The following is a 13,923-nucleotide window of genomic DNA, read 5'->3' as shown; positions in this document are numbered from 1 at the left end:
AACCCCTAGCCACCACCCCTAAAAAAAATTCCCCAACCCCATACTCCATCCAAAATCCTCCCCACAATTTCCCCTAATTATCCACCCAAACCACCCTCAACACAAACTTATTTAAAAGATTCGCTGAATGCAAATCTTTCCCTGACAGTATTGTTTGCGAAAAATATAAGATTGCATAATTTTCCAGAGGCTCAACAGAAACACCTCTTCTTATTGTCAGCTACCGCAGTCAACCCTTCAACAGATACCCTTTCGAACCTACCCTATCAGCAGCAACAGTCTTGCCACGATGACCCGTCGACCGTCGAGGGACGGTGAAAAACAACCTCTCGCGAAATCACTCGACAAAGACACACCGCGCTTCAATCGAATACACAGTATTCCTTTTACCTCTGGCGCATTGGTCCACCCATCCCGAGTCGCCCGCAAACGCGTCACCCCCCCCCCATTACTTTCAGAGTCGATGCATTATTCACACACCGGGGGCTGGATGCATCTCTCCCGGATCGATGAAGTCCGCGGCGGGATCGACGGCAAGTGGAGGAGTCCGGGGGAGGGGGGAGTAAAAACGCGATATTACCACTGCGATTTCTCGGGGAGGGTGGGGGCTTGCGGGGGGTGGGAGCGAAGGGTAAACAGAAAATGGAGTTGGCAAAAATTCCCCGAGTCCCGTTTCGATTGAAAGTTCGCGCGAGCACACAGAGCTAGCCTTGGGGGGTGGTGGTGATAGAAATCCGATGGAGGGGGGGTGGATTTGGAAAATGGAATCCTCGGGGAGCGGCGCCGATGATGGAGCAGCGATTCCCGAGGACTCTTTGTCGAAGACATCCTATTCCCAAAGGGAACCACCCCCCACCCCCCCCCCCCCGGGGGGGAATCCCGTAAAAATCCATCGCCCTCGACCCGGCGAGCGGCCGCCGCCAGTTATTAACCGCGCTCCGCGGATGATAGAGGAAATTGGCACGGAAATTTGTATCGCGAGTTGATACGATATCCCCGGACAGCACCGAGTTTAGTAAGTTGGATTGCACGTCACGCAGACGTTGAGCAACGTTATGAGCCACGCGAGACGATATCGCTTCCGATGCTTATTATCAGGGGGAGGGGGTTAAATGGCCGCGGAGGAAGCCTGGCACGGGAGTTATGTATGCTGATTTCTTTTTTTCTTTTTTTTTTTTTTCTTTTTCTCCCCACGACGGAGTGGGTAATGCCGGGGCGATGAGGATGCGCCTGGGTAATCTTCTGGAACGGAATTAGAAATTGTCGCTGTTCGGTCGGCTGGGGCCTCGCGACTTTTTGGAATCGACGCGGCGGTTGTGCTGCACTTCGCGTGGGAAACTCGAGCGACTGGGGTGATTTGTTTCTTAAGTGGAAGCTCGATGGTAGCTCTTTGGCATGGGCATTTTATGATAGTGTATCCGCTGCGCTGCGTGGTAGGTATTACTGCTACGTACAGGGTGGTTCTAGCCACTGGGAGCACCTGCAAATTTTATATGCGAATGGGGGAATGAATTTGATTAATTCTTTCGCGGCTTCGGGGGACGATTTTTGCTTCGATGTTTTTATTTATTTGCGCGTTATACAGGGTCTATTTTCACGCTAGAATTTTAGCAGTAAAGTGTGGCCTACCAGGTAATATAAATTTCTAATATTTAGTTCAATAATTTTTGCGCATGCGTAAGTGCAATGTATTTGCTTAAATTTATTAAGGGCTTATGTCAGGCGAATATTTGTGAATTTTTTTTGAAGAAGCGGAAGCGTGTATTTTCACAAAACTTTTTGCGATTAATAGAGCAACATTTCAAGAACATTTGGTAATTTTTTCGTGGAAAAGTATTTACGTTTTATAAATAAAATAACAAGCGACATCCAAGAAGCATTTTTAAAAATTCGGTTTTGCGGCGAGCACTGCCATTCGGAACCGGATTGTCTAAAATCAAAAGACAAAAAAGATTTCGTTAGTATATTAATGTATCCTCAGGTTGGCGGAGAGAATTTTCCGAAATATTAATTTAAAACAAAATGGCAGCTATTTAAATTTGAAATCCTGATTTTTTCCTGCAAAAATCACGCGAAATGATGGACTTTCGTAGAAATAAACACTCATCTTTCCCTGCATAAAATAAAAACTATGCATTGGAAAAACAAATGCTTCGATTAGAGACTAGATCTGAATGTCTAGAAGAAACGTACAAACTTTCCGAAAGATTGGCGAAGCGATTTCGAAGAAATCGTGGCCACCGGTCTAAAAACAGCTTCCGGGAAATCAGTCGTAATTTCGCAATAACTAAATATTTTTTATACCAAAACATAATACAGTAACCCTTTAAACTGCCCCTCATCTGAATACAAAAACCATTGCACAAAAATAAGCTTGTAATTTCTGAAATAAATTCCCAAAGAATCGATTCTTTTTCTACCTCATTATAGCATATGGAGGCAATTTTTTTTTTAAATTGTACAGCTTGAAATATTATCTACTTTGAAAAAAAGTTCAGTCGCAAAAGTAAGAAAATTCTAAGGGCACAAAACCGGTCGAAACGTTTCAACCCCCGCGTTAATAGTGTTCGATCGATGCCCAGCTACAGCACCGAGCATCGTTCTTTATTCCCTGTCGTGGTAGCAGAAAGAACGACCCAAGGAACGGGCTTGAATACGCCGGTTCCACCGGGAATCCCCGCGGTATTCCCCCGCGCCAGCAAATCCTCCCTGCGATCGATGGTAAACGGATGGTCGCGTTCTTAAAGAAAGTCGATAATTAAACCCGCCGCTGACAATACCTGGCGGAATCGAGACGGAGCTCTTCCGTTTCCTGCGCCCCCCACCTCTGTCCTTCCAGCGGAAGACAAAGTGTTGGCCCGTGGCGTTTGTCACGCTGGACGACCGCTGTCTCCGCTGAAAATACTGCCGCTGTTTTAGGAGCGCTTTGGGCGGGGCCAGGGAACGAAGTGGGGCAGTCGCGAGCGGGCATTCAGGAAGGGGGACTCTTTGGGACTCGGGCCCTCCTCCCCGGGCGGGTGCGGGGCCTGTTTTTAATTTTTTACTCATTCCTGATACCGAGTTGTCGCTTATCCACCACCGCTTCTTTGGGGAAACGGGAATCTTTTAATTGTACGAAGCTTAGAATTGGGGTTACCGTTCCGGTCTAGAGGGCATAAAAATAGGTGAACTTTAGGAATTAATTAAAGGAAAAGTACTGAATATAATTTGATGGGACTTTTTGCGTTGTATTAAGGATGTCTTAAGTTATAGAAATATATTTTTTGTTTTATAATTAATCGTTGCAGACGGCACTGGGGAGTCGTTAAAGTCGAGGCGTCAAAAAATTCATGCAACTCGGTGGAAGCTGCAGCACATAAACCATTGGCGTGAAATAAAGAACAGTGGCAGATTATTAAAGGGCATGGAACTCACTCGTGCACTAAGCAGTCGAGATTAGAAAAAATCACATTTTTTGGGAAGATAAAGACAGTCGAAGTTTGAAATCACTTTTTCACTATATTTTTCGTTGTTTCGACGCCTTTAAAAATTACAAATTTTAATTTTTCTTTTATTTTACTGGACCCTCCACGAGCCAGAAGTATATTCTTCAAAATAAAAAAAGTTCCAGCCGAATCGGATAATAATTTTAAAAGATACAGGTGCCACAGTTTTTAAGAACACTGTTTTGAGAAAAACGCGTTTGAAGTTTCACACGAGTGCCATATTTATGTTATATTTGCCCTACTTAAATGCCTATAACTTCGAGAATTAAAAGAGAATAGATTTTCAGACCGGAACCTTCCCTTAAGGAGTTATGCCTGCCTGTAAAGTCTTAGAACTAAATTTCCGGGATTTCTTTTTTTAAAAACTTATATATTTTTTATAATTATTTCATGCGTTTAAATATATTTAAAAAAATACATATTTTATTTATTTTACTCTTACTATGTTCAAAAGTATATTTTACTAATTTATTTTACGTTAAAATTTAATTTCTTAAATTAAATAAGTAGTAAGTAACTGTATCTTAACGAAAAATTGATTTCCCCCCTATATCCTCGACACTGGACTCAGCTGGACGAGGAAGTAACAGAGTGTGGGAAGGATTTACTAAAGAAAACTCGGTTGTTTTGTAATCGGATGCCGTTCCCCGTGACAGGGCATCGGCGAACAACCGCTAAGTAGTTGGAAACAGGTCGCTCTCATTATTTTATAAGGACGTAACAGCGTTTCGTTAATTAGTAGCGCGATGAATGCGCCCGAACTGGGACAACTTCGTTATAATCATCGAATCTACAAATTATCTCCCGGAGATAAAGCGCTCTACGCCGAAACTGGCGACCGACCCTCCGCAGTAAAATAAAACTCTATATCTACGCCCCTAGTGCAATTAAACAAACCACTCCAATTTCGTTATCAGTAACGCCGCGATTACCCCCTCGTTCCCAAGAATAATTAGATAAAACACTTCGATTCCATTATCAGCCTTCCGCTCTCGAAGCCCCTCGGATCTATAGCCCCCCAGCTAATGTCAGTTAGAGTCCAGGCCTTCCCAAGTAGGGGAAATGCACTCCTAAAACAGATGTTTCGGTTCCCCCTCCACCGGTGCGCCTTCAGCTGAGGTGGGACGACTCCTACAACCCTCTCTCCGAGGAGACTGTAACGTCGCTGGGAAGCATGTTGGGCGCTTTAGGGCGAAAGTACCAAATGTGTCAAATTTTTCTAGGAAATTTCATAATCACTTAAAAATAGTAGGAAAAATTAAAATTTAAACTAGCATTTCAAAATGACGTAAAAAGAATTACAAGAAATGTGTTACATACATTGTTAAATTAAAATTTAAACTAGTTTAATTTAAACTAATATTTAATTTAAACTAGTTTCAATTTTAATTTTTAATTTTTAATTTAAACTAGTTTAAATTTTAATTTTTAATTTAAACTAGTTTAAATTTTAATTTTTAATTTAAACTAGTTTAAATTTTAATTTTTAATTTAAACTAGTTTAAATTTTAATTTTTAATTTAAACTAGTTTAAATTTAAAATTTTAATTTTTAATTTAAACTAGTTTAAATTTTATTTTTTAATTTTTAATTTAAACTAGTTTAAATTTTATTTTTTAATTTTTAATTTAAACTAGTTTAAATTTTAATTTTTAATTTAAACTAATTTAAATTTTAATTTTTAATTTAAACTAGTTTAAATTTTAATTTTTAATTTAAACTAGTTTAAATTTTATTTTTTAATTTTTAATTTAAACTAGTTTAAATTTTAATTTTTAATTTAAACTAATTTAAATTTTAATTTTTAATTTAAACTAGTTTAAATTTTAATTTTTAATTTAAACTAGTTTAAATTTTAATTTTTAATTTAAACTAGTTTAAATTTTAATTTTTAATTTTTAATTTAAACTAGTTTAATTTTTAATTTAAACTAGTTTAATTTTTAATTTAAACTAGTTTAATTTTTAATTTAAACTAGTTTAATTTTTAATTTAAACTAGTTTAAATTTAAATTTTTAATTTTCAATTTCAACTAGTTTAAATTTTAATTTTTAATTTTTAACTTAAACTAGTTTAAATTTTAATTTTTCCTACTATTTTTAATTCATTACGAAATTTCCTAGAAAAATTTGACACATTTGGTACTTTCTCCCTGCATTTCCCCTACTTGGGAAGGCCTCAGTTAGAGCATTCCGATCCGGCCGTCGGGCCTGAGAGCCTCCGAAGATCCTTCGTCACTTCGCACAGCTCATTTTTCCCAACTACAAGGAACCGGGCGAAATATCAATTTTCTCTTCGGCTAGAGCACCGACGAGATTCTTCCCGGCTGGCGCAACGCGCCGGGTCGCGTGCGTTTAACGATCTAACAATGAAGCCATTGCCATGCTCGTTCGTGGCCATTCATGCGTAGTGAGAGCTAGGCGGATGATAAAAAAAGGTCGAACCCGGTGCGCGCAACGTGTCATTATCACCAGTGGCTCGTATTAGGTAACCAGCGGCTAACAAGCCACGATTCTTTCAGCGGCCCAGCTTCCTGGGATCACGAGTCGCGTTTAGCAACGGCCGGTGAAATCAGCGGAGCCCCGTGGCTCAGACGGGGGTCATTAGACGAAAACAGAAAATGACTAACGAGGAGCACTGGCACAATCCGTGCCCTCCTCCGGCCCACCTCGGCGTCATCGTGGGCCGGTTTTATCGACGACTCTACTGACGAACGGACGGGGCTCTTGCGGATGGGCGTTGGTAGAGCAGAGGTCATAGAGAGATAGCCCCCCCTTCGTTGGGAAATCCAATTTCTTCGACGACGATTTTTGTGTGGACTCGGTGGACTTTTTCTGGTCTTTGCGAATGGAGGTGACGGAGTTTAGTGTTTGCGGCGGGAGATTAGGATTTCTTGCGGGGCTCTGGATTCGAGGGAGCCAGGGGGAAACAGGTGCATGCCACCGTTTTATTACCTTTTTTATTACCTTTTTTTACGGTGCATTGAGGGAACGAATTGGGGGGAGGTTTACCCGCTTGAACGATCGGAAAGTGTGTAGGGCAGACCGGGGTAGTTGATACGTTTTTCAGTTTTCAATTTTTTTCATTTTTGTTTGAATTTGTTACGTGATAACAAATATGCTGGAATATACTTTGGTCCTTCCTCTTTAATATATTGTAAATGAAAAGTTGGGAAAATGTATAGAAAATGAAGGAAAAAATATTATTTGGATGAAAGTATAATGTATCAATTTACCCCACTGGGCTAGTTGATCTGCTGTTCTGTCTTTAATTTTTTTCATTTTTGTTTGAATTAATTACGTGATAACAAATATGCTAGAATATACTTTGATCCTTCCTCTTTAATATATTGTAAATGAAAAGTTGAGGAAATATATATAAAATGAAGGAAAAAATGTTATTTGGATGAAAGTATAATGTATCAATTTGCCTCACTGGGCTAGTTACGCTATTCTGTCTTCAATTTTTTTCATTTTTGTTTGAATTAATTACATGATAACAAATATGCTAGAATATACTTCGATCCTTCCTCTTTAATATATTGTAAATGAAAAGTTGAGAAAATATATACAAAATGAATGAAAAAATGTTATTTGGACGATCAATTTGTATGTATCAAAACTATTTACTTTTTTTTTTCTCTGTATAAACGAAAGCAGTTAAAAAACGATTATTAACGTCAATGTACACACTCGTACGCTGGATCGTAGAAAAGAATTGAACAATAATCTTCACATATCTCGCTCAAATGGAGCTAATAAATATACGGTGTCGAGATAATTCGTCTGTACCAACTAGCCCCGGTCTCCCCTACATTTTCTGGATTTTTTTACAAGTCAACGGCTCGATGAAGATTTTCCGTTTTTTAACTATCTTTGCATAGTACTATAAACTACTTAAAAAAAAAGTTTCACTTAAAAAACCATTGTTTTTCGGAAGTTACGGACACATATCCGAAACTCCCTCGTTTTTAGACAGCTGCACGGTGGCCCTGAAAAAAGCAGTAGATATATCGTGTCTGAAATCAAAAGCAGTAATTTTTAAAAAAAAAATATCAATAGCCATCCATCTACGACGCCGATTCTGCGAAATTTTCAAAAATAAAAAAATTTTGAGATCAAACGACAAAGTTAAATTTTTCTAAGAGAAAAATCCACGTATTTTTCTAAGAGAAAAATCCACGTACTTTCCTTCTATAACTTGCGCGTTGAGAAAACCCCGATACATGCTCCACGATCACCCCCACCACCGCCCGAACTCCCGTTCACTAACCGGTTCTAATCTTCCAGGGCGTAGACGGAAGTAGGAGGTGCGGGGGCCCCGAAACCATGCCCAGATCCTGATCGCGGAGCGGCACGGGCCCCGCAGGGTGTGGAGTGGCGAGGCTAACACCGTCGAGGGTGGAACACCGCGGGGCCGCGGTAGTGGGCGCGCGGACCTGGGGGACGCTGGAGAATAAGCATGTTCAGCATAGTCCGTAGAAATTGGACACTACGGGTGTCGGTGGTGCTGAACATCTGCGTGCTACTCTACGTGTGCGCCCACTTCGGCTCCTCCGGGCCCTGGATAGAGGAGCCGCCGACGAACTGGGCGGCACCCCTCCAGGCGGACACGTTCGCCTCCGTGGACCTCGCGAACGGCACGCAGAAGGGCGCCACGTCGTCGGCCGTCCCCGCCACCAAGGATGCCGGCGGCAAGGGTGCCGGCAGCGGGAACACGACCAGCGTGGCCAGGGCGAGGCTCCTCACCACGAGGCCGACGCCCAACGAGGCCAAGGCCGAGCCTGTTGACAAGGATCATCGGCACAATCGGACGGTAAGCTGATTTACTTTCCACCACGTCGCGCGGGCGGCTCACTTCAAGTCGAGGGAGCCTGCAGTGGGGGTTGCAGGAGTCCGGAGACGAGAACGACGTATATAGTACAGGTGAAGGACTATACTTTTGGAAATCAGGGATCGCGGAATTCTGCACCACTCTCTAGGGTGTGCGTGATCTAATTTTGGTAGATATCTCACACGGAGTTTCGTGGAATTCAGTTAAATTCTATGAACACGTGGGGGTCCTCGATTTTTTAAAAGTTGGGTGGAGCTGGAACGCGTGTCTTGTGCAGTAGGGTTGTGGATAGCTGCGGCTAAAGGACAGTGCACTTAGGGGTTATTGGGATTCGGAGACATGCGAGCGCAGGGGTGTGGGAGTGTAGTAGCTTATGGTTAGAGGGTGCGAGTATTGAAATATTGGGGTTGAGGTAGAGGGATGCGGAGGCATGGAAATGTAGGGATGTATTGGCGCTGGATTACATGGGTGTATAGCGCCTCTACGAGATACAGTGACTTAGGTGTGAGGTCACTCAAAAAGGAACACTATTCAATTGATGATGGAATGGCGCAGATAGATGCCGCGGAAACTCCTCGTCCCCGTATCGGTAGGATTCCGTCCCGAGAAACACCACCACCCCCTTTCAACCACCGTCCGCCTTAAAATCCGCTGAACTTGACTCCGGCGCGCCGGCAGATGAAAGGTGGCTTGCATTGACCTGGTTACCGATCATCGGATAAGATTTCTCCCGCTCGGTGCGTGTCGGATTTATAAGCAGCCACTTCTGCGCCGTCATTACATCGCGAATTAAGGAACTGGGTCGCCTGCGGCGCACCGGAGGCGTCCGAGGAGTCTGGTAGTCCTAGGCGCGGTGTCCGTTTTGGGGATACAGTTGCAGCGTTGAAGCGTAGCCCTGATATCCTTTATTTCCATTCTCTTCTCGCGCGAGAGGATTTAGGGGAGGATCCCACCCTTAAGCCACTAACAAAAGACAAAGATGGGGTTTTTTTTGTTCGTGTAAATAAAAATATAGAGCTTGGATTTTTTTATATTGTTTTAAGGTAATTTTTATTTTGAAAATTTAATATTTTTTTTTTTAAATTGTACAAAATCGCCACGATCAAACAACTGGCCCACAGTCCAGCGAATGACTGGATCGTCTGAGGAGGAATTGAATTGTTTTGGGAATTATAGCAGCTTGAAGAATTGACTTTAATTTTTTACATAAAAGTTTGCTTTGAAATGCTTGTAAAAAATTGGACAATCAAGAAAATCCTATGCTACATGGAAGATGATATATTCTAGTTTATATAGCTTTCTTGTATTTCCTTCTCAGGTGATCCAGTCGCTCTCGGCACCGCGGGCCGGGCTTTTTGCAGTGCTCCGCGAAGTCATTTTTCAAACAAAAAAATTTTTCTAGCAAAGTAAAGATTGCTTTAAAACGATATACAATAAAGTGCAAGCTCTATATTTTTAGTTATGCGAACAAAAAAATTCCTAACTTTATGTTTTGTTAGTAGCTTCAGGGTGGGACCCTCCCTTAAGGGGGTGCACCCGTTTGAACCATCGGAAAATGTGTACATTTTGTGGATTTTTTTACAAGTCAACGGCTCGATGAAGATTTTCCGTTTTTTTACTATCTTTACATAGTATTATGAACTACTTAAAAATAAAGTTTCAGTTAAAAAACTATTGTTTTACGGAAGTTATGCATACATATCCGAAAGTCTCTCGATTTTAGGCGGCTAAACGGTGGGCCTGAAAACAGCTGTATATCGTGTCCGAAATCGAAAACAATAAAATCTTCTTATAAAGTATATCCATAGCTATCGTCCAACGGGGCCGATTTTAAAAATTTTGAAAAATAAAAAAACGGTGAGAGATCAAAGGTAAAATTACATTTTTCTAAGAGAAAATTCCACCTTTTTATTTATAAATAATAAACGGGGAATCGGAATAAAAAAGCCCTCGTTGGACGATGCGGAGTCTTATTGCGATGCTGCATGCAAAATTGGAAGTGAATTGGTTGAACGTAGCGCGAGTTTTTAGGCCCACCGATTAGCCGTCTAAAATCGAGAGACTTTTAGATATGTATGCATAACTTCCGAAAAACACTAGTTTTTTAACTGAAACTTTTTTTTTAAGTAGCTCATAATACAACGTACAAATAGTAAAAAAACGGGAAATCTTCATCGAGCCGTTGACTAGTAAAAAAATCCACAAAATGTACACCCCCTTAAGGGGGCACGGCAAAGAGGATGAAGCTCCTATTGATCAACCCTGGAGGCTACCTCCGCTAAGCACCTGACACCACAAACCTCCAGGAGGATACATTAATCCCAATTACCATTTCCCACTTCCCTGTTCTCAGCAACCGGTCCATCCCAACGAGACGCAGCAGCAGCCAGCATCTGACCCCGGCAGTAAGAAGCCTCCGCCAACCCCCAGCGATTAAAGCCAACTCCCCGTCCCTGTCAGGGCTCGCTCAGCGACCCAGGTACGCGGCGTTAAAAATTAAAGCCCGGAAGAGGGCGCCGTTACAACAGCTACCCTGAAAAAGAAATTACCCCGCCGTGAAAGTGAACACAGCCGGCGCCTTCAGCCCCCGTGTACACCTTAATAATTCAACCACCAAAGTTCTACCTGCCTCTGGCTCCTCCTCGCGCCTCTCTCGTTCTCATGTAAAATTGACAGGGATGCTTTTAGCCCCGGTCTCTCTCCCAGCGCTTTGACCCCGCCCGGTCGCGTCTGCACGACCCAGTGGCCCGCCGGGACCCGGTTATAGGGTCAGCCCCCGTCGCGTCAGCAATTAACCGTTCCTTCGTCTGGTTAAGGTGAAAAGCGGCACGCCGGTCGTGCGGCCGACGATGAGCCTGAAGGAGGCCGTGCCCTGCAACGAGAAGTCCCTGGAGCCCAGGAGGGCGCAGAGGGGCGACTACTGGGTGCTCTACAACTACGTGCCGATGAGCATGGCGGTGAGATGCTGGGAGAGCGTGACCTACACCACGCACGCGGACTACACGTTCCTGGACAATCTGGAGCCGCTGCTGGAGCGATGGAGGGCGCCTATATCGATCGCGATGCACGCTCCTGGCACAGACTTCGCGGCGACCCTCGACGCCATCAAGTACTCGAGGAACTGCGGCAGCCCGCTGGTCTCCCAGCTGGTCACCTTCCACGTATTCTTCAGCAGCAAGCACGTGCCAAAAACGGTGAATGCGATATCTCTAGCTGACCCTCTTTGGCCTTCCCTCCCCGTTGGCCGTAGCTTCTTGCCTCCGCTCAGCTTTTTTGGGAGCTGCAGCTCAACTCTGGCATGAGTCTCTGCTGACCCGATAGGGCAAGAGGAATGTAGGGCAGGGGTTTGAGTTAGGTCCGGGTTTCCCTCCCTTCGCAGGAGCTTGCTTCTGATTTCTTCAGTGCGTAGGCTCCTGGGGGTTCCGTCGGTCTTTATTTGGGAGCTGCGATGCTTCATGCTGCTAGTCGTTGGGCTTTTTTATACTCTGACGTGAAAGTGAAGGCGTGTGGTGGGATAGCGACTTCTTGCCTCCTCTCAGCTTTTTGGGGCTGCAGCTCAACTCTGGCATGAGTCTCTGTTGATCCGATAGGGTAAGAAGAATGTAGGGCAGGGGTCTGGGTTAGGTCTGGGTTAGTTCAAATAAAGACCGAAGGAACACTCAGGAAAACCTACGCACTGAAGAAATCAGAGGATAGCTTCTGCGATGGGAGGGAAACCCAGAACTAACCCAAACCTTTTTTTTTGGGAGTTCTTTTGAACTCATGGGGCTTCGGGCCCACCTTGAGGCCCCCGCGTGCCTAGTCACCTGGTCTGTTAGTTTTAATGCTTTTTGAGCGTTTCTGGATCGGTCAAATGCGGGGAGGGGCGGTTGGGTGGTTAAAAAAAAAAAGGTTTGGGTTAGTTCTGGGTTTCCCTCCCTTCGCAGAAGCTATCCTCTGATTTCTTCAGTGCGTAGGCTTCTGGGGGTTCCTTCGGTCTTTATTTGGGTGCTGCGATGCTTCATGCTTCTAGTCGTTGGGCTTTTTTATACTCTGAAGTAAAAGTGAAGGCGTGTGGTTTGATAGCGACTTCTTGCCTCCTCTCAGCTTTTTGGGGGCTGTAGCTCAACTCTGGCATGAGTCTCTGCTGACCCGATAGGGTAAGAAGAATGTAGCACAGTGGTTTCGGTTAGGTCTGGGTTTCCCACCCTTCGCAAGAGCTTCCTTCTGATTTCTTCAGTGCGTAGGCTCCTGGGGGTGCCATCGGTCTTTATTTGGCTGCTTTTTAATACTCTGACGCAGAAGTGACTACGTCTTGGTAATATTTTGGTTCGCTGTAAAGAATCTCGTGCGGTGTAACTTGTTTTAGTGGTTCGCACTGCTTTACTCTGCTGAAAATCCTTTGCGGAGCATCTGTTCGAGTGATCACATAGGAAGCTTAAATATAGCGGAGTGAAATGAAAGGTTGAGAAAGTATCGATCAGATACAAGATCCAGTTACTAGCTGATAGTGATATCCATTTACTCATTTCCTTCTCGGCCACCCAGCCTCGCTTTTTTAAAAGAGAATCTGTCTAAACATAGTGCAGTACCTTCGCTTGTGCAATTATGGCACAGAATTGGCACGCCTGGATTGGCAGTTGCAACTGAATTCTCGTGTTCTAATTAATTGCATGCATATAGCTAGGATACGTGTAGTACAGATTAATAACAGAGTTTCGCCACTGGGACCGTGCTTCTTGCATGGCCATTTCGCTTTCCTGAGCGCATACCACCCATTCATTTCCCCTCGCGTAGATAATTTTCTTTAAGCCTATTTATTTTACAGCCATCCTGTAGCTTATTGTTAATAATCCACAGGGAAAAAGCGACGCACATTTTTCACTTCTTGGAGCGCATATTACTTTCTTCTTCTGTAGAAAAAAAAAGAAGAGAGGAAATTCGACAATTTTTTTTTTAACATTTCTGTACTCAAGTGTTTAAAAAATGTGTGAATAGTGTTCTGGTTCATGGACTAAGATTTGTTTACTCGGCCGAAAATAGGTACCCCCATCCGAGAAAGTTGTGGCTGACACGTACAACTGCACGCTGGGACCGCCATGGGTGAACGTCACGCTTTCAAAGATGTATAAAAACGAGAAGAAGCTGCTGTATCCGGTGAACGTCGGCCGCAACATAGCGCGGGAGTCCGCGCCGACGTTCTACATGTTCGCCAGCGACATCGAGCTCTATCCGAACCCAAACTTGCCCACGACGTTCCTCGAGATGATCAGGAAGAGGGATCAGCCAGCCCTTTACAAGCCTAATCCCAAAGTTTTTGTACTCTCTATCTTCGAAGTGGATGAGAAGAGTCAGCCGCCTAATAATAAAACACAGTTGGTGAGTCACAGTTCATTTGACCGGTGATTGTGTTCCTGGAACGAATGAGGAACATTAGGTCTCCTCTCTCACAGAAAACACTGGGAAAGTCTGTTCGACAAGCTTGAATATATTTGCCTCACCAATGTTTCTTGGTTTCTAATACTGTATGGGAATTACAATATAAAATACTTTATCTGGTTAAAAGAGGAATTAATGTATTTCATAGAGTTCCTGTTGTACTACTGCTATTTTTTTTTCTATTCTG

At 43.3% G+C, this 13,923-nt stretch overlaps 1 protein-coding gene across 4 annotated transcripts in view; it reads left to right on the top strand.

The window, feature by feature from the left end:
- Positions 1-13,923, top strand: part of LOC143376884 (beta-1,4-glucuronyltransferase 1) — a 54,217-nt gene that overhangs the window by 34,255 nt on the left and 6,039 nt on the right. For all 4 annotated transcript variants that reach the window (XR_013087186.1, XM_076827655.1, XM_076827658.1 and 1 more), the window contains exons 2-4: positions 7,775-8,300; positions 11,135-11,512; positions 13,341-13,676. Coding sequence is in view for 3 of the 4 variants with exons in the window: in XM_076827655.1 (XP_076683770.1) it covers positions 7,947-8,300; positions 11,135-11,512; positions 13,341-13,676 (1,068 nt within the window). In the remaining variant the exon portion in view is untranslated. The remainder of the gene's footprint in view (positions 1-7,774; positions 8,301-11,134; positions 11,513-13,340; positions 13,677-13,923) is intronic.

Source organism: Andrena cerasifolii, chromosome 15, assembly GCF_050908995.1.
Source record: "Andrena cerasifolii isolate SP2316 chromosome 15, iyAndCera1_principal, whole genome shotgun sequence".
Taxonomy (NCBI): Eukaryota; Metazoa; Arthropoda; class Insecta; order Hymenoptera; family Andrenidae; genus Andrena; species Andrena cerasifolii.
The sequence above is the reverse complement of the archived record's forward strand: the minus strand, read 5'-3'. Positions and strand labels throughout refer to the sequence as shown.